The following is a 19503-nucleotide window of genomic DNA, read 5'->3' as shown; positions in this document are numbered from 1 at the left end:
CCTGCAGGACGGGAGGTTGTCTGCACCAGTGCTGCCAGCACACTGCAAAATAAATTCACTGAAATGCCAGTTTTGATCTAATGTCGAGCATTTTCTAATGACATTTTTACACCATTCTTCAAACCAGAATGTTTTAATTTAAATCGACCTTTTGTCTGTCAAAGTAAACATGCACCACCAAGGGTTCAATACGTGTTTTAAGATCGGAAGTCCATCATTCAGGACATTAATCTTAGTTTTGGTGCCAGCTGTTACTGACGTACAAAACAATCTCATGGTTTGGTTTGGTGACATAAGGCAGGTTTTCTTCTTTAAGTTCCTCCAGTAGGAAGATGTGCTATAACTGTCCTTGATGTCAGTGCACACAAACTCCCTAAAAATAGACGCCGGAGAGGGTCTGAAGTCTAAACTTGACCCGTCATGTAACAGTGAGGCCTGAAGCTCAACGACAGGAATAGAGCGAGGGGAGTTACCGATAGGTCAGCCTGCCTCTACTGTTAAAAAAAACTCAAAGACTTCTCTTTACTCTTATTGATCGCTACAGCTGTACCTGGATGGCGGAGGCCATGCGAAAAATAAAAGATTTCCGAGCCGAGCAAAACGGGGGATAAGAAACATTGACATGTCACTGAAGCAGAACAGAGGTTGGATAGTTGCTGGGGTTGATTGAGCGGCTTCTGCATGAAAAACATTGAGGTCATTCTGAGTCATTCTTAGTGATTTGTGATGAGTTTACTAAACGATTAAAAGTTGTCAGTCTTGCTAGTCGGCACTGAATAGACAGGTGGCATCCATAACGGCTCAGCGGTTTGTCAGTGTTTTGATACAAAGTGAGGATAAAGTTGTATGTAGGCTGCAGGTTAAACTGGCATATTACCACACTCGGGAGTTTAACCAGCACAGGCATGAGGCCGTCAACCTGCAAGGAGAGCTGATGGCTGCCCCTGCTAGCACTGCTAATGTTAGCCAGCACATCGTAAAGTGTGGCACATTTCAGCTGCATTTTAAACAGCATGAATTTAGTATTGATGAATATGAAGAACTGCTTCAAATAGAAATCTGAGAGTCTACATGCACTATGGTCTTGGACTGCAGCGTTTAGTTGTGTTGAATAAACTGTGCTCAGTTTTGAATGCTTGTGTTTTCTATCCATTGACAAAAGGTTAGAAAACACAAGCATTGATTTATTTGCACACAAATTTGATACAATCAGATTATACAAATATAAAAAGGTGTGTTAGGAGAAGTCAAGAAGCCAACAGGCTCCCAATAAAGCTCCTTGCACACAAACCTGTATGTTCGCTGTTTCCCAGGTTTTCTCGTTTTCTGCAATAATAAAGCTAAAGGAGCCAAAGTATATTCCTACAGTCCATAATTAAATCCCCAAGCACACAGATACAGACCTACACATGCAGCTGCTAAGAGAAAATTGATTGCACAGTCAATCTTTTTTACATTTATTGAGTTTTTTTGTGAGCAACAACAGAGCAAAGCCTCCATAACACAGAGTCTTCAAGGCCAGGCTGCTCCTCCTGTCAGCTCGCTCATTAAACCGAGGAAGACTCAGCCAAGACTTTGGCTATTAGATAACTTTTTAAAACACATCCTGTGAAGTTATTTTAATTAAAAAGCACCTGACAGCTGCCCTGTGTCTGCAATGCCAATTTACTGCAGCTTTATGCGTTTGGACCGTGACCAGATGAGCTATAGGGTCTGTTTTTTTTTTAAGCACTGCTCTGCGTTTTTTCTTCCACATGTTCGTGCTGCAGAGAAGGTAAACAGTGCGGTCATCTCCCAGCCGATGTGACAGCTCTGACAGAACCCTCTGTCCTGTCCTAACCTGGTGGATGTCTGTCACAGCATGAGTGCTATGCTATGCTAATGAGCCAGTGTCTGCAAATGAACACATCTCTGCAGCCTCCGTGTGTGTGTGTGTGTGTGTGTGTGTGTGTGTGTGTGTGTGTGTGTGTGTGTGTGTGTGTGTGTGTGTGTGTGTGTGTGTGTGTGTGTGTGTGTGTGTGTGTGTGTGTGTGTGTGTGTGTGTGTGTGTGTGTGTGTGTGTGTGTGTGTGTGTGTGTGACACATGTGTGTCTTGTTTATACTGGGAGCTCAGTTTTCTCCAGCTGAGTGAGGGAAAGCTTGTTTTTTTTCGAGGGTTTTAAGGTTTCATGTTGTGTTTTTTCTAAATGGTCCATTTGTATGAAAGATGCCAAAGAAACGTCCCCAACACGGTATGTCTTCTGTAAATATCTTTTGACCGACCCCTCGGCTTTTGTTAAAGCCTTTTCATGTTTATGATGAGAATTCACTACAGAAAAATGTCCTTGCTGGCTCTGGTAACATCCTTTAAAATTCCAGCATGATGAACATTCGGCATTTTGTCTTCAGAGCAGATCTGGCTATGTGTGTCTGTAGATTGTTTTTATTGTTGATGATCGTGTGATTGACATTTATTATCAGTACTTATGTGGAGGCAGCACGCTAAGAGCTTTTACCGCAGGTCACACCTGTTCACTCACTGATGGCAGAGGCTGCTATTTAAAGTGTCCAACAGTATTAAACGTACAATATGTAGTACTTACATTACCTCAAATATTTCCAACAGTTATCAAAGCCAGAGAAATCCGTAATTTCATAGTTGTAACGGGACCTGCCTGGTTGAGAAAGCCGCCATGACAGACAGAACGTTTATAGTTGCCGTGGAAACACCAGATGTTACGTCAAAGAAGAAGCGTGAGCTGCTACTGAAAGCTGCCGTACTGTTGCTGTATGTGCTGCTGTGATAAAAACGTCATGTAAATTATACTCGGGTACATTAGCTCGTCTGTAAATATATTCTCTTCCTCAGGTTCGTCTTGACTGCGGTCTAGTCGGAGATCGTTCGTGGGGGGGGGGGAGTAGAGAGAAGTCCCATGATTCCCTGGTAGCCTCGACGTCATCTTTTGTTATTGTAGTATTGATTGAGAGCCCCCTGGTGGCGGAATCTACATATTGAATCTTTAACTAATCACTAATTCCATTCATGCACATTCACACGCCACCACTGAAGCAGAGGGAGCAACATGGGGTTAAGTGTCGGACATGTGGCTGCAGGAGCTGGGGATCGAACCCCTGTCATTCTGATTAGGAGACGACTGAGTTCACCAACTGAGTCACAACCGCCCACATATATCTTATGTGGTATCGTAACCATATCGTATCGTACTGAGTTGTATTGCCATATGGGGGCCTCAGCTGTACTGTATCAGATTGTTTCCAGTTTTCCTATGCGGACAATAAGTGTAACCAGACACAATAAAGTCTATTGCATTGTACTGAATCACAAAGTCTTGTATTGCATGGCATGTATTAGATTGTATCGGATCATATTATCATGTGTGTCGACCGTATTGGCTGAAAGGAATTGGTCTGATTGGAAGCAGAGGGTCCATTAAGACACATTTTAAGATGCAGTTATTAAGAATTCTGGACCACATGCTGGATCATCATCATGTATAAGAAACAAAAGCACCCAAGGAACCCTGATATTCACATGTACAATGAGACACAACTTCGGCTCTGACACTGGTTAGAAGTGTCAGTTATTATCTCTTTCTCGTCTCACAGGCTGACGTGTAAACACAGAGAAGAAAACCCCCCGTGAGCGAGGGATGCGACCTGCCCTCCCTCTCAGCACTCAGCAGCTTAGTGAAAGGCCAAGAGGAATCAGGGCGCTGATTTCCACGCTAAATATAGAACCCTTGCCTCGTTTAACACCTCGTATCAGGATAAATGATAGCTCCCGTTTTGTTCTTTTGCAAACCTCTCCTCACCTTTGAGACTGCAGCTGTGCACGTAAGCCAAGACGAGAGTGTTCACCAGAACGCGGCGAGCAGTTTCATGGGCGTTTGTGTTTTAGGGGGTACAAAATGACGCCTACCTGTGGGGGGGGGGGATCAATCAAGTTGTTCCCGTTTCAGCAGAATGCCTTTAAACACTTTAATAAAGTGTGTCCGCATCCATGAGCGACTGGGATATATGAACTACAGTTTTTCTAGGGAATAACTGTAGTTCTATAGTTAGTTAGAATAGGGATGATCTGGAGGGGAAGGGTGATTAATGTGATATACAATGTGATTAAAAGCCGACGAGCTGCAATGTGATAAAACTGACAGAACTAATTGTGACACAGACTTCCTTTCACACACACAACGACTCTTCATTTGCTTAATGGTTATAAATGAAAGCAAATAAAAACGGTCCGACTGGAAATGAATCAACAATGGACGACTTTATTACCAGTCAGAGGGAGAGTCGAACAAAAGGGAGGTTTGTAGTCAAAATGTGAAAAGAATGAAGAAGCAGCTGAATACAGAAGATGGGAAAATTGAGATCCACTGGATGAAAAAAAAAAAAAATTGAGCACTGTTGCTGACACTAATGGTTTTTCATAACTTCTTCGTAATTCTTTGTGTCTATTTTCTAAATAAGTTCTGTGTTTGGATGTGTTTGAATTGCATGTTGCTGCATGTCGCTGAGAGTTTTTTCCAACAGGTGGCGTCTTTTCGACAATAAAAAGTTAGGTTTACTAGCTCGTCAGCACACACTGTAGTTGTCAGTGTAAACAAACACAATGGTGAAGCTAAAGAAGAATGAGGAAGTTGGTGCCAAGAGATGGAACTACGAGACCGAGGAAAAGTTTGCAGAGCTCTGCTAACAAAACAGTCTTCTTTCTGGATGGTGTCTAGCCCCGCCCCTCTTCCCTACAACTTCATCATGTTGGTCGTGTTGATTTATCGGGACCCCTAATGTAATTTGTCATGGCACAAGTCTATGGCTCTGAGATCCCCTAGTCTGACACAGTGACCATCGTAAACAGACAAAAAAATAGGGTAGTCTGACCTCTGCTTTAGAGTGATCGGAACTGTGATCTGTACTTGATTTTCTCATGCCTGTTGTCAGGATCAGAAAGTTAGATTACACCGACTGAGTCAAGTCTAGCGAACTTAAACTCTGCAATCAGAGAAGGTGAAGAAATGTTCCTCTGTGCCTTTTATGAAACCATTGCATGGGCCTTGGTTGTGTGTGTGTGTGTGTGTGTGTGTGTGTGTGTGTGTGTGTGTGTATATAGTGGTGCGGTGCTTGCACACACACCGATTCATGTTTACCAGAAAGGAAGTGACTCAAAAATTAAACAGGGTGGCACTTGCTGCCCTCCTTCATTGGAAATGTCACCTCCCAGGGCAGGATGTTGGGTTACAGATCGATGAGAATTAGACAAAGGAGTGAACTACAAGAGGGGAATTTACTGGAGGTCAAATGTTCTCTGACTTCAGATATTCAGGAAAATGTTCACATTCAAGCATCACTGCAACAAACCTCTTTCTCAGTCCTGAAGGGATCTGACGAGTCAAAGAGAGCAGTGAAGACGGCGCGTCTCTTTTCACTCCCTCTGACTCTCTGGCTCTAAATGTCACACCAGGTGGATCTCTTTTGACTCCGTGGGAGGTGGGTGGAGTGCCTTAGCTACCCAGAGTCTTTGATGATTCCTACTGTGGACTTTCCAAATAATCCCAGGCAATAATACCAAATGTCAGGGAACAGAAATGGAACCATACTTGTGCAGCTTTTTATCAGCCTTTAGCTGATTTTGAGGAACATTTCCCCTGAACTGAAGTGGGCATCACCAGTATTTCATCAGATTGATTTCTTGAGCATTAGGGAAGACAATTTCTTGGACAGGTAATTGTGTGACCAGGTTTCCATTTGACTTTTCAACCGTGTAGCATGCAAATGCAAAAACATGTCAAATGCAAAAGACTAATGCTATTGATTCTACCTCACCTGCACATGTGATTTATCTTCAATCACTTTTTTCGCAGACTTTTCTTTCAACATGTGCCTAAACCTTTTCTGTCGAGCCCCCCTCTGGCAGATGAAAATATTTTCAAGCCCCCAATCCACCCCTCATTATACACATCAACACATACACATGTATTAATATACTCTTAACACACCGTCAGTCGCTGATTTGGCTAACAAATTCCTAGAATTTAGGATGTAGCTCAAACATTTTCTGCAAAAAGAACAGAAGAGCAACTTCAGTGTGACGACAAACTGAAAACAGCTTTTACAGAGGAAGTGATTAAAAGTGATGCTGCAACATGAAACTTCCAGATTCTCAAGAAGTAACAACAGTGAGCTTTGAACACATTTTTTAAACTTGAACAACTCCATGAAAAGAAAGACGAAGATGGAAATCCACTTGTAAGATTTAAACTTGAAGTCCTGCAATCATTTTAATGAAGTAATAAACGGGCTTCTCTTACTCAGAACTTCCACCAGATACGTGTGCGTTGTGTGTCAGCTCCGCCCCTTTACTGCTCCGTTCTCCCTCGTCCGTCAACACCCTCAGGCTGCGTTTATCAGAGCGAAGCAGTTTTAGAATTCATGGCTTCTTGTGGATATTGATTGTAAGCCTTAAGTTTACCTGTAAGTCCACTTACAAAATGTTCCATTCTTTGCAGTGTCAAACCGTGTGCCCCCATAACTCCTGGTCCTCCAGGCCCCCCTGACAGAGAGCATAACATGTTTATATTCATGATCATTTGATGCAAAGTCGTGATAAGCAGTTTAATAAAGACAGTAAAAGCTGGTTTTACAAATAAAAACAAGCACAAGTAGAAAAGATAACGTAACACATTGAAGAACTAAGTGTGAGTTTTGCTGAATGTTTGCAGAAAGTATCTAAATAATTCGAATGCATTATGTAAATTTAGAAATCTCTTTTTTTGCTGGTGTTAATATGATGCACTACTACGTTAGTGTGGTCGCTTCACAGCCCACATAGTACTGGCAAAGCTCGCCGGTTATACCTTTAAGCCTTTTTCAGCTCTCTTAAATATTCATCGTAAAGAGGCTCTGCACATTCATTCAATGTTTTTAACAATGTCTGCAGCTGTTATCAGAAGTTTTTTAACATGCAGAAATACAAACCAAGCATCCTCCAACTTCAGCCAGCAGACATGTGTTCATGTTAGCAAAGGCTGACCAGACGCAAGGTGCTCAGTGCCTGAAAAAGAGATTCATCAATTAAAATACCAAGACTCAGGGAGATGAAGACTGGATCTGAGAAGCAGATATTGAAGGCAGGTTCAGTGGTTTAGATTCTGCATTTGAAAGCAGCTTGACTTTTCTTGTTTTTTTTAGACATCATCCACATAATCAAGCTCCGCCCCACCCCTCCCTTTGAAGTCATTGTGACTGGAACAGTGTAAATGCAGGATGGAGGGGGACCTGTACTCGTCCACATCATCACCCTCTGCCCCTGCCCCTCCTGCTCAGCTCCACCCAGCCAGCCTGTTCATTAGCAGGGGCTGGATGGCGTCCCTGTTTGTTAATTAATCTGGACTGGAGTCTGGCTAATTAGCCACCATCACCGTGCTGACCCCCCGTGCTTCTGTTTTCATCCACCTCTCCTGGCTGCCTCCAGGCTTGTGATGGTTCTCTGCCCTCAGTCTGGTTGTGATCCGTGGCTTTTGAATCTGTCTGGGATTACACAGAAAAATCAAGAAAAATACTTTATTAAAATTCATATTTGGTGGTATGGCTCTATTCTGGGATCTGCCTGCCCTTCCACCTGCTTACGTGGAAAGCTTAAGGCAGGGAGAGAAGCGGCAAAACCCAAACAGGAGGATATAATGGAATTTCAAACATGAGATTTAAAATGCGATTAATTGTGATTAAAAGTTTTTATCGTTTGGCAGACCATTGGCAGACCTTAAAGTGCTACAGTTGAAGCTCATGATAACAAGGTATTTTTTCTGATCTGTTCATTCCAGATGGCTTTTTGGAATCACTTTAATCGTGTCTGTATTTTATCGTCCATCTGTGTGTTTCTGAGAACCTTGATCCAGATTTCACCATTTTACCACCGTCATTTTTGTGTAACATCTGGATACTTTGCATACTGGTGCCCTCATGCCAGAACAAACTGTGCAGAGATAGCATTTAATTGTGTTTTTTTTTTTTAAATGAGATAACTTGGACTTAACAGTACACTAGCCACAAGTAAAAGGTTTCTGTTCCATTTTCAAACATAATTCAAAATCCTGTAATCCTATTGGTCCATATTATATTATAACCAAGGTGCAATTCTCCTTGCTGCCTCATCCAGTGAACATGAAACACCCTCTGTCTTCATTTGTCCATCATGGCCTTCTTACCATTAAGTCTTCTTCTGGTGTTCTGGTGTTACACTCTCTTCTCATTGGTCTGTCCGTCTTAAATTTCCCATTCAGCCCCAATTAGGAGGTAATATGGGAGAGCAGCTGCAGTGGTAAACCCTCCAATGCCACAGCTCACAGGGAGGATGTTAATGGACAACCAAGTGTGCTCAATGATGTGAAGCTGGATACACTCATTTACAGGTTTCATTTTGTGCACATTACACGAGGCCCTGGTGAATCTTTAAATGACAGCCTGCTTATCAGTATGAGCAGACACAAGATTAACACCTGCTAGGCGGGACGTTGACCGTAGCTAATTGTGTTTGGATAGCTACACCCGGTCGAGCACAAGAGGCAACATCTGGTGTTCAAAAATGAAGCCAATGCGGAAGACAAATAAATTGCATGACGTTCCAGAAACAACCTGTTGTTGGATGTTTTCACTGGTTCACCTTGTTTGCATGTCATGCCGTCTCTGTCCCGAGTGTTTAACATTAACGGAGGACTTTTAAATTAAGTTTCACTCATCAGAAGCTGATGTGACGCTTGGTAAAACACAGGATCCATGTGCAGCTGAATGTGGCTCTAAGTCACCGTCGTTCATTCATGCTGCCGAGTCGACGGACGTAAGAAAACAAAGGAGGGGAAACGAGGATAATCCTTCAGGATCAGCTGTGTGTGGGTGGACTTGAGTAAGTGCAGCCGGCACAGCTGCTCGCTCTTTCTTTATATTGTCTCTCCTAAACTAACACACAGACTGCTGGCCTGCACAGCGTGGTCTGGGCTGCTAATTGGACAATACATGCAGTGTATGTGAAAAAACATTTGGCATGTAGCTGCCTATATCGACAGAATACAATGTGAAGTGTGAACAGTGGGTTACTAAGCCGCTCCACGTACAACAAGATTTTTTACACTTGCTGTCAAAGCCGGGTCCTGCATACATGTTCATTTTTTACATCCCAGTTTAATTCGTTCTATGAGTCACCGAACCTGATTTGTGATCAGGGAGGGCTACCGGCAAACATCACATGTCACTTGAACATGTCACTGCTATGGTGGCTCTACAGCGTCGGCTATTAAAACTCCCACTGCACATTTAGCTAACAACGAGCCCACAGTGAACACAATGCTCCTGCATCAATGGACATTTAGGCCTAGTCCACACAAAGTTGTCCTTCTCCGCTCAGCTCTCAAAAACATCTTTGTCCCCATGAAAAGCAAAAACGCACTGTTATGAGCATGCTAACATTTCCTCGCACATTCCTCTGCAATGACCGTTTCAATTTTCAAGGTTGCCCATTCGGGCGCCTCTGCTCGTCAACATAGTGGGAGAGTAACTGTGTATGTATGTGTGAGCATGTCAAATGTCAATGACGACATTACGTGTTACATTTCAAAGTCCCTCAGAATTTTCCCCCTGAGATTAATAAAGTAATTCTGATTCTGATAATGTGGTTAGGCATTGCTCCGGTCGATATGGCAGTTTAACCTGACACAGCCCACATAGACTTGTATCTCCATTTTCCCAGTCAAAAACTTTCCACAAGGTAGCACTAGTGGTGCAGTGGTTAGTGCGCGCGCCCCATGTATGGAGGCTGTAGTCTTCCATGCGGGCGGCCCGGGCTCGAATCCAGCCTGTGGCTACTTTCCCGCATGTCATTCCCCCCTCTCTCTCTCTCCCTGATTTCCAAATCTATCCACTGTCCTATCTCTACAATAAAGGCAAAAAAAGCCCAAAAATAAATCTTAAAAAAAAACAACTACCAGACGCACTGCTCTTACGACATACTATCCATTCACTGTGCTTGTTTACATCCAGACAGTAGAGTCAGGAGAAGGCCCATTGGCCGGGTCTACAGCCGGTCTCTGGCTACAGTCGTTGGTAGTGGTGGACGGCTGAGGTATAGCTTGAACATAATAATCGACTGCCATTGGGGGCGTACATATAGAAACTACTAGAATGTGTTTTACTGACTAAAAAGTGCAGTAAATATGTTCCTGTCCCTTTGAATTTAATACAAGTAGCTTTTATTTCCAGATAAGGAAACTTATAAACATGGATGAATGACTCGAAGACAGACAGGTGAAGCATTTCTCTTTGTCCTGTTGAAGAGTAAAGCCTCTACAGACTGACGGGCAGGGAAATGGCAGACTGAAAGTGAGATCTGAGGAGCCTGAGAGACTCTGCTGCGTGAGTCCAGTGTCAACCTGACTGAAATGGCAAACAGCATGGAGCACGGACGACTGTGGCGCCGCACCATGCCACTCTGTCCCCTCTCACTGAGATATATGACACGCTGCTCCCCGTACTGATGATGTATTTATTCATTACTCATTGGACACTTCATTTCTCAAGATAACAGACAAAAAAGGGGATTTTTTTTTAACACTGCAGCAGACAGAATAATAGTGTATCCTTCCTCGGATAATCAAGCTTTTCTGTTTCCAGAGAACGCAAAGTGAGGGTTATGTTCTCAATGCAAATCCACTTAAACAGGCCGTGAGTCAGAGAGGGATTTACAGCACAAAACAACCTGACAATGAGCAGGAAAGCACTCTGAAGGGGTTGTTGGAAAAGTGCTCATCCTTCAGATTTCTCTCCAGCAGAGAGTGCTTCATGAGCTGCAGGTCGAGTGCTCGGAACAAACGAATGAACAGGGGACAACGTGCTGCACAGTGTAAGTCCTGCAGTGGCCTTTAAACCTGTCCCTGCTCCGTCTACCTTCAGCTTGTCACCAAATACTGTCACAATAGCAGTTTCCATACGGGTGTTGTTGTTGCATCATGGCGTATGTTTACTCTGGCCTCATCACTCATTGACTGTTCAGCGAACAAAGAACAAAGAAACAACTTAGTGTAATAACTGGTTCTGCTTGATCAACAGATCACATCTAACAGCTTCTGGCTTTTCTTAACACCCGCAGATATTTACTGAAGGTAGAGTCTGCACCCGGGGCTGTTTGTTTAGTTTGATACTACAGTATCTGCTATTGAACGGCAGACAGTCCAAAGTGAGACAGATGCAACAGACAGAGTAATCGTCCATCTCCATGTTTTGACTCTATTAATGTCACCATTCGAGAATATTCAAAATATATCAGATGTGATCTACCCCTTGATAAAAAACAAGAGGTGCTGCATTTACTCAAAAAAGAAGGAAGGAAGATGCCAATGCAAATACAGGGCTGGTGTTGAGGAATGACAAATGCAAATAAAGAACAGAAGAAGGGTGTCTTATTAGTGTTGTCTTACAATTAAAGTCCAGTCCACAAATTATACAACTCTGTCATTGTTTACAATGTTGTGATTAGGGTTGTCAGGATATCTGAATTTTAAACTTTGATTTGGTACGAGTAAGAATCAAACGATATCGATAGCTGTATTGATACCATGGCAACAATAATAGAAGTCTAAAGCCCTTTAAAAAAGTGTGATTTATTGTCTTGAATAACCAAAAATGGCAGCCAATCTCCTGCACACTGTGTAAAAGCACAAATACATTGGCAACGTTTCAGCGACACACTATTGCCAATTTGTTTGTGCAATTTACTCAGTGCTCTCTCTCCTTTTGCTTTAAAAGATCATTTTGAACTATCTTCTTTTTAAACATTGCTGTACATATATAAACAACATTTAACATTTCTTGTAAGTCTATTTTTAATTGCACAGATTTAAGTTTGATTCATCTAGGGGGATTCTTTAAATCTTTTTTTCAGGTTAATATATATGTATGGGAGGGGGGCGTCATTTTTGTGGTTACTGTAACAAATGTTTCATGTCATGTACGTCTTTGGAACCTGCTACTGGATGCTTTGAATTTCCCTCGGGATCAATAAAGTATCTATCTATCTATCTATCTATCTATCTATCTATCTATCTATCTAAAGCAGCTCTGGGTTAAAAATATGACTGAAGATGTGTCGTTTTTTGCGGCTCTGTCGAACATTAGAATATCACAGACTGTATCGTATAAACCAAAGGATAGATAGTTTTGACTATCTTAGTTTTGATAAGAACATACACTTTAATAGATAAGCCTTATCTTTGTGTACATCTGTGATGAGGGGTTTCCATTCCCTCCTTTTGAATGTCAATTAAATGTCATAAATCATATCCAAAACCAAAATGAAGATTCCTGTACTCGTGCACTGAGTCGGTGGATGTAAAACAGGCTGAAACATCTGGCATGCACAGCTGCAGATGTTTCTGTTTTACATCCTGGAAGGTCTCCCTTTAGCCTTTTTCAAACATGCACTACTGAAAATGTCTAGAACATTTCAGACTGGTTGCCCCTGCCATCCTGAGCTGCTTGTTCACACATGCACCTCACAGCAGGAGACTTTCACTCTGTCACACTGGAGAGGGGGACATCTCTGCAGGCAACAGATGCCTTGTCCATATGCATCTTTCCTTCTTTCTTAATTTAAAGACGCACTTCATGTGGACATGGAGTAAACAGGATGCTGTGGAGGGCAACTATGATGCTATGATGACAGCGCTATGTGTGATTGGACATATTCACAGTATCAACGAATGAGTGGGAAAAAACATTCCTGCAAGCAGAGAAGCAGAAAAGAGTTTGAAACAGCTTCGGTATGTGCTCAACAATTGTACTGGTCACTCCCCGGTAAAGTGGTTTAAACTGCATCACCTTAGCCCGCTTGCTAGCTGGTTCGCTGTGGGTTTTCCTGAATATTACCCGCTACATTCACACATCTGCTCGCCTGACTTCATGCTGAAATGTCACTGAGGGGCTGGCAGGAAATGTTGGGGTGAAGTTAGGGTAAAAAAAAGTTTTCAGTTTGCGTTCACACATGCAGCTCACCAGTAAAATTTAGGGACATTTTCAGGAGCTGTGTGCATGTGAGAAAACACCATAAAGCTAAATTAAAACAGATTTAACACTCTGAGGAGGGGGGAGGGGGGTGGGTCATAAAGATACTAGCAATCCTGGTAAATGATAAGTCTTGTGTTGTTGGAAGGCATTCCCGCTGATAGATTAGAGGATTTGATTAAAACAGACAATTGGTTCCCCTCTCTGCTCTGAAGCCCACATGCTGTAAACCTCTTCCTTTGGTGCTTGGTACAACCTACATGTGAATCCTAATGTCTTTCTTTTGGTTTGACTCTTCCTCTTCAAGTCGTGCACATCTGCTGTGATGCAACATCCAACCTGTCAAATGGTTTGTGATTGTTCTTCCTGTTGATAAGATGCACACGTCTTGATTGCAGGATGAATCTCAGAGCATGAATATGCAAATAATTTCCCCCATAAAATGTGTGAGCAACACCGTAAACCCGCTGTGGAGTGGAGCAGCTACCGCTACTGTGTCACTGAAGGACAGCAGATAAAAAGTGGGCGGAGTATAAACTGAACTTTGTCCTGCATGTAGGAAACAGTCTGACGTTTGCAGAAGGAAACAGTAATATTTGCCGTTTACAAGGACGTCATTTAAACTCTGCTCTACCCAGGCTTACACACACTCATGTGCAGAGTAATTTTCTGCATTAAACCCTGATGTTTTTCAAGCTTTGACTCATTAAATATTGATGTTCAGAGCCTCGGGCAATGAACGGCCATAGCAGGAGGCAAATGATGAATGAAAAGCTCTGACGGCCTTGATGGCTATTTGCACAAATAGTGCCTACACAAACCGTTCACTGCACAGCAAAGAAGTCGACATTACACCAGACACTAATAGCTTTATTATGCATCAGAACCTGTACATTCATTTGTGTTTGTGTGTGTTTTTGTGTTTGTGTGTGTGTTGGGGGGGGGGGGGGGGGGGGGGGTTCTGAGTACAGCTTTCAAAAGGAATCATTACAACAGGGCTCTGAACTGTGTGTCCTGCTTTGTTGCTCTTGAATTCACTTCCACTGAGTACAAACATAATAATGATCATTTCCCAGTGGAGGAAAAGACAAAACAAAAACAAAGCTTTAATAAAAGGTCATTACAGATTGATTGGCTCCCCACTTTAGGAAAAAGAAAAAGAAAAGAAAAGTAAAGAGCTGATTGCAGGCAGGTCTGCAATCAGCTCTGGAGTGTCTCCTGAGTGACCTTTATTCATGACCAAAGGTGAAGTCCTGCGATGCAGTCGTGTGACTGAAACAGGAAATGTGTCTTCATTCAAAAACCAGTGAGTGTCAAAGGATGACAAAAGCAGATGTAGTGTTTTTAGGGACATTATGTCTGAATGTACGGCATTGTTGTAACCCTTTTTTCCACCTTTATAAGATAAGACAGCTGAAGAGAGAGAGGAAATGTTTGGGAGGAGAGAGGGGGGGACGACATGCATTGTTTTTCTTTGAACCTTTCCAGTCATGCCATTGTTTCAGACCTTTAATCGGCCCTTTCTTCTCTTTTGATTCCTCCAGGATCCCCGAACAAAGCACAAGTTTAAGATCCACACCTATGGGAGCCCCACGTTCTGTGACCACTGTGGCTCCCTGCTGTACGGCCTCATCCACCAGGGCATGAAGTGTGACTGTGAGTTGACCTCCTGCAACTTCACACTCGTTTAAAACACAACATTTTATCACATTAAATTACCCCATTGTTACAAATATAAGACTTCATTTTCTAATGAAACACATCTGAATAAAAATGGGGTTGTCTTATATTTGGAGTGTAGACCTCTTTATGCCATCACACGTTCAAACAGAGCAGCTTATCTGTCAATTCAGAGCACCGCCCATTACTGAGGCCAGCTGTCACTCACAGCTACAGAACCAGGGCGGGACAAGAAGATCGCTCAGAACCAAGAGTCTGAAAAGTCAGTCAGGTTAACCGACAGCTGAGGCAGAGTTATGACGCTAATTTTAAGATGATGGTTATCTACGTCAAGCAGCCATTAAATACGGTGTTACAGAGTGTTGTGACAAAAAATGTCATTGCCAAAAAGACCGTCTTAAAAATGTTAACAGATTTAATCTAACTGTGGACCTTAAAGTGGCTTTCAAGAGACTGACAGGAGAGAGTGTGAGTATGTTCTTGAAAACAGAACGAAGGTACGAAGGTACGCAGCAACTGCGCGCAGACTTCAGAGAAGCTTTTGTCTTTTCAGCGCTGTGTGATTAACTTTAAGAAAACCCTAATACCCCCTGATCAGATGGATAACGCTGACCAAACACCTGTATTTATCCAGATGCCAACATCTGTCAGTGAACAGAAACATCTTATATTTGAACACATGCAGTACATTTAAGCTCCAGCAAGGAACTTCGTGTTGTGTTGATTTTGGCGCCCCCTGTGGACAAAGCAGCACCTCTTGTATCTTTGCTGGTTCCATCCATTACAAAGTGTTTTTAACAATAAACGTGTTCTTGCTTTCTTTTAGCATTTAAAAATCTATGCGGTGGAGATTCCCCTTAAGACAGTCTGTTACGGCAGTGTATCGCTTTGTCTGACACCTAGCCTGCGTCAGCGATTTCAGACATTAAAATAAGAAGAAGAAATAAGAAATAAAGAAATAAAAAGTCTTTATGCTGATTACCACATTTTCTTTGAATCTCAGAGAGAAAACGTGAGAAGATGTGAGACTGCGCCTTCACAAGGCATCAAAAAAGTTTTTTGGTACTGGAGAAAGTTTAGAAGAATTGCAGAGAAGATCCCCACACTCTGATTCCACTGGAATAAAAAGCCACAAAGATTCCACAGGCTGAGATACATGCAGAAAAAGTCTCTTTAATTAAGACATGAGTGCAAACAGTAAACGTGTTTAGTCATTGAGCACTGATGATAGTCCAGGACTCAAACGTTTGCTGCGGTTTTTATTCCCCTGTTTGCACTGTGAGCACCTTCATTTTTGACCACTCGTCTTCATTAAAGAGACTGTTTTTGCATCTATCTCAGCGTTTCTAGTTCATAAAGAGGCGTCAATATTAACTTCACTCTGTTCCGTAACCACTTTAAAAACTCCTCACAGCAGCCTTTAAAAGAAAATCCAAATGGAGATGTTGCTCCTTTTTTTTTAAAACGGGTCAACTCTGCGTAAACACTCAGTGCAGCTTCATCAGCTGTTGGTTATACGTTACCGTTCTTCATGTTCTGTGTATGGAGTCAGCTCTGGCCTAAAGTCGATGCCTGAACAATAAAGGACGTTTAATCCTGCACCGATCTGTCACAGAGGTCAATGAGGCACAAGTATGCAGGCATATGAAAATAATGGTTTGCTATGAGTGCCTCCGCACATTACGCTCTGTTCCAAAGCCACTCTAAAGTATCCCTCTCCTGATGAAAAAGCCTTTTGTTCCTCTTCCCTGGATATTATAGACCCGTGCATGCCCCCCTCCTCCTTCACTTCGTCTCATTTAAATCCCACCTCGTCTATTTTAGCTCTGCGGGCTACGTATGTTCGCACCCTGAATAGGCTCGCTGTCGTTATTAATATCCCTCGCTCACTCTCCCTCCCTTTAATCTTATGATGATAAGGGATTAGTCTGAATGTCTTAATGAGCTCCTAAATACATCATCCCCCACCTGCTGCAGACCAGTAACGCCTGGTGATGGCTCCGGGCGGTGCACAAATAGAGACGAGGAGCGATAAATTATTTTGGCAGATCGACTGCACCTCTAATCACACCACAATACCATCACGCTGAGGTATTTTTAAACACCAGAGAGCCACAACAGCGACAAAAACACACGATCTAAGCATCAGCAGAGCTAGTTTGAATAATGTTTCACCTACTAACCTGGTGGTGTGATGATGTAATGTGTGGCTACATGGGGGTCATAAGCCTTTTACCTCACAGCTCTGATTCTTTCATATCGAGCCAAACATTTATAATCTGGAGAATGAAATTGAAATATGTCTTTCTATATGTGAAATAAATCTCCCAGCTTACTGACTTCAGATATGAAGCCAGAGAGGCTGCACACATTACTCTTACTATACCGTGTTTTATTAAAGCTGGATGGTCTCTCTCCTCTTCAGCCTGGAGGACACTGCATCCAGGATTTCTTTTTAAGAAAGTCTCATTCTGAGCCGTCAGGCCTCAGGACAGTTTTTCACTTTTTTAATGGGACTGGACCCAGAAAGGGCATCTTCCTGGATCTTGTATATAAACACAAATACAGGCTTTTATATTCACATTAAGTGTTACAAATGCAACAGAAGCCAAATGTAAGAAAGCCTGAAGCTTTTCAGTTGAGTTGGATTTGTGTAAAACAAAAGCACCAATATAATTTGTCATGTTTATTTCCCCTCATGTCTCTTTCTCTCGTCTCCGCGTCCATGCAGCCTGCGATATGAACGTCCATAACCAGTGTGTGATGAACGTGCCCAGCCTGTGTGGAACGGATCACACCGAGAGGAGGGGGCGTCTCTACCTCAAGTGTGAGGTCACAGCGGAGAAACTGCAGGTCACAGGTAGGTCTCATGATGACTTCCACACTGTTCATTAGTGCACAACTCTACAGCTCCTCCTTTTCACGCGTTCTACATACTTTGATTTCGTTTTTCAATCAGTGACTTTTTCATTGGAGTATTGCATGCGTCTCTTACCGTCTCTTTCTTTCTCCCAGCCTGTGTGAACGGTATTTGTGGCTGAAAATACGTCTTATTTTATATCCATTAATTATCTATGTGCATAATACAACGTGATACATCTCATGGCACATCAAACTTTTTAATCGCTCGCTCACAAGCTGAGGTGTCCCACCGTAACCAAAGAATATTACAGGAATAATAATGAAGCGCGGCAGAGCGTGCTGCAGTCTACAGTCAGGGACACACAGAGGGACAGATGTCTCTGATGAACGAGTCCTGGAAAGGTTCACTGTGTTTCGGGTCGATCTGTGCAGATGGGTACCTCACATCTGCAGTGCAGACGTGCTTACTTGTGTGTGTGTGTGTGTGTGTGTTTGTGTGTGTGTGTGTGTGTGTGTGTGTGTGTGTGTGTGTGCGCGTGTGCGTGTGTGTGCGTGTGCGTGTGCGCGTGCGTGTGTGTGTGGACCTACTGCTTTACATCAGCCGACTCCCCACCTCTTCTTTTACCTTGTTCAGTTAAAACTCCTCTACAGAAATGCTGTTTTAAAGCTTTTCAATTTTTGTTTAAATTCTTCTCCTTTGTTAATATTTATTTGCACCAAAACACAGAGACATATTCTTTGTATCTGTAAACTTCTCAGGCAGTAACCTGGAGTCTCATTGTGATTCGTTCATACGATGAAGGTGATATCAGACGCAGTTGTCTTGTTGGGATTGTGAAACAGGATCAATTTCAACACTTTGCCCTTTTTTTCTGCCGATGAATCCTGATAGTCTCATAACACTGAGACATTCTCCTTTTATCTCACTTTATCTTTAACGCGGCTTGAACCTTGCTGGACATTAACCTTGCCTTTACTCATTTTAAGATGAATCAAACACGGCCAGCCTTGTAACTATCAGTCTTTTTTTTATCAGTATGCAGCCAAGGTTCTACCCTCTCTTTGCACGAATCAATCGATGGAGCCTCTCCCGCTTAACATTCTCCGATAAGACACAATCTGCTGTTACGACACGCTCTGAAGGTAATCCTAATCCAAATCTATATTCCTGCAGCGGTGTGTGGTCTGCTGCGTGGGCCTGGAGCAGTGTCTCTTTTGAAACAGTCACGACGTGCGGCGTGTTGGCAGGAGTTCCTGATGTAACTGGCTCGTCTCTGCAAAGCGAGTAGCAATGCAGGACGCTTTAATTTGTGTCTCATCAGGATTAAACTAAAGACAGGATCTGAGCGCTGTGCCTCGTGAGCAAAGGGTCAGGGCTTTGCAATCATCTCTATCACCGTTATTCATTAGGAGGCTGTTCTGCTTGATCATATCACAGCCTCTTCCAGCCGCTTTAATTACTGATGCCTCCTGTTTCAAAGGAACACCTGGCCTGAGCCCGCCGAGTGCAGAAAAGCCTCTAATGAGATACTATTTATAGAGGGTTCCTAATGTAATGTGATGCATGGCGAGGTCCAGAAAGTTTGCGTTCCTGTTTCACTCTTTGTGCAGCCTTTTTTGAAATGCTGTTAAAAAAAGAGCAACTCTCTGAAAAGATGCACGTCATGTCAACCTTTAGGAACTCAGGTATTCAAAGTGTGAGGTGCGCTTGTTTGAGGTTTCAATATTTTGCGGATCATCTAAACTTTTTTGGGAAATGGGGATGTAATAAATTCAATGTGCTGTTAAATGAGCAATATGTAACTCAGACACCTAGTGTTTAAAATGAGTACTGCAGTCCAGATTCAAAACATTACAGAGAACTGTCTCCCCCCTCCGCTCTAGAGTTGATGCTCACGCAGGTTGCCATGTGGTGGA

The 19503-nt window shown here is 42.7% G+C and overlaps 1 protein-coding gene across 2 annotated transcripts in view; it reads left to right on the top strand.

Moving 5' to 3' along the window:
- Window positions 1–19503, top strand: part of prkcaa (protein kinase C, alpha, a) — a 156563-nt gene that overhangs the window by 69729 nt on the left and 67331 nt on the right. For both annotated transcript variants that reach the window (XM_061064576.1, XM_061064569.1), the window contains exons 4-5: window positions 14589–14700; window positions 17456–17584. In XM_061064576.1, coding sequence (XP_060920559.1) covers window positions 14589–14700; window positions 17456–17584 — 241 coding nt within the window. The remainder of the gene's footprint in view (window positions 1–14588; window positions 14701–17455; window positions 17585–19503) is intronic.

The sequence above is a fragment of the Labrus mixtus genome, chromosome 2 (assembly GCF_963584025.1).
Source record: "Labrus mixtus chromosome 2, fLabMix1.1, whole genome shotgun sequence".
Taxonomy (NCBI): Eukaryota; Metazoa; Chordata; class Actinopteri; order Labriformes; family Labridae; genus Labrus; species Labrus mixtus.
Note: the sequence above shows the minus strand (reverse complement) of the source record. Positions and strands in the feature narration are given on the sequence as shown.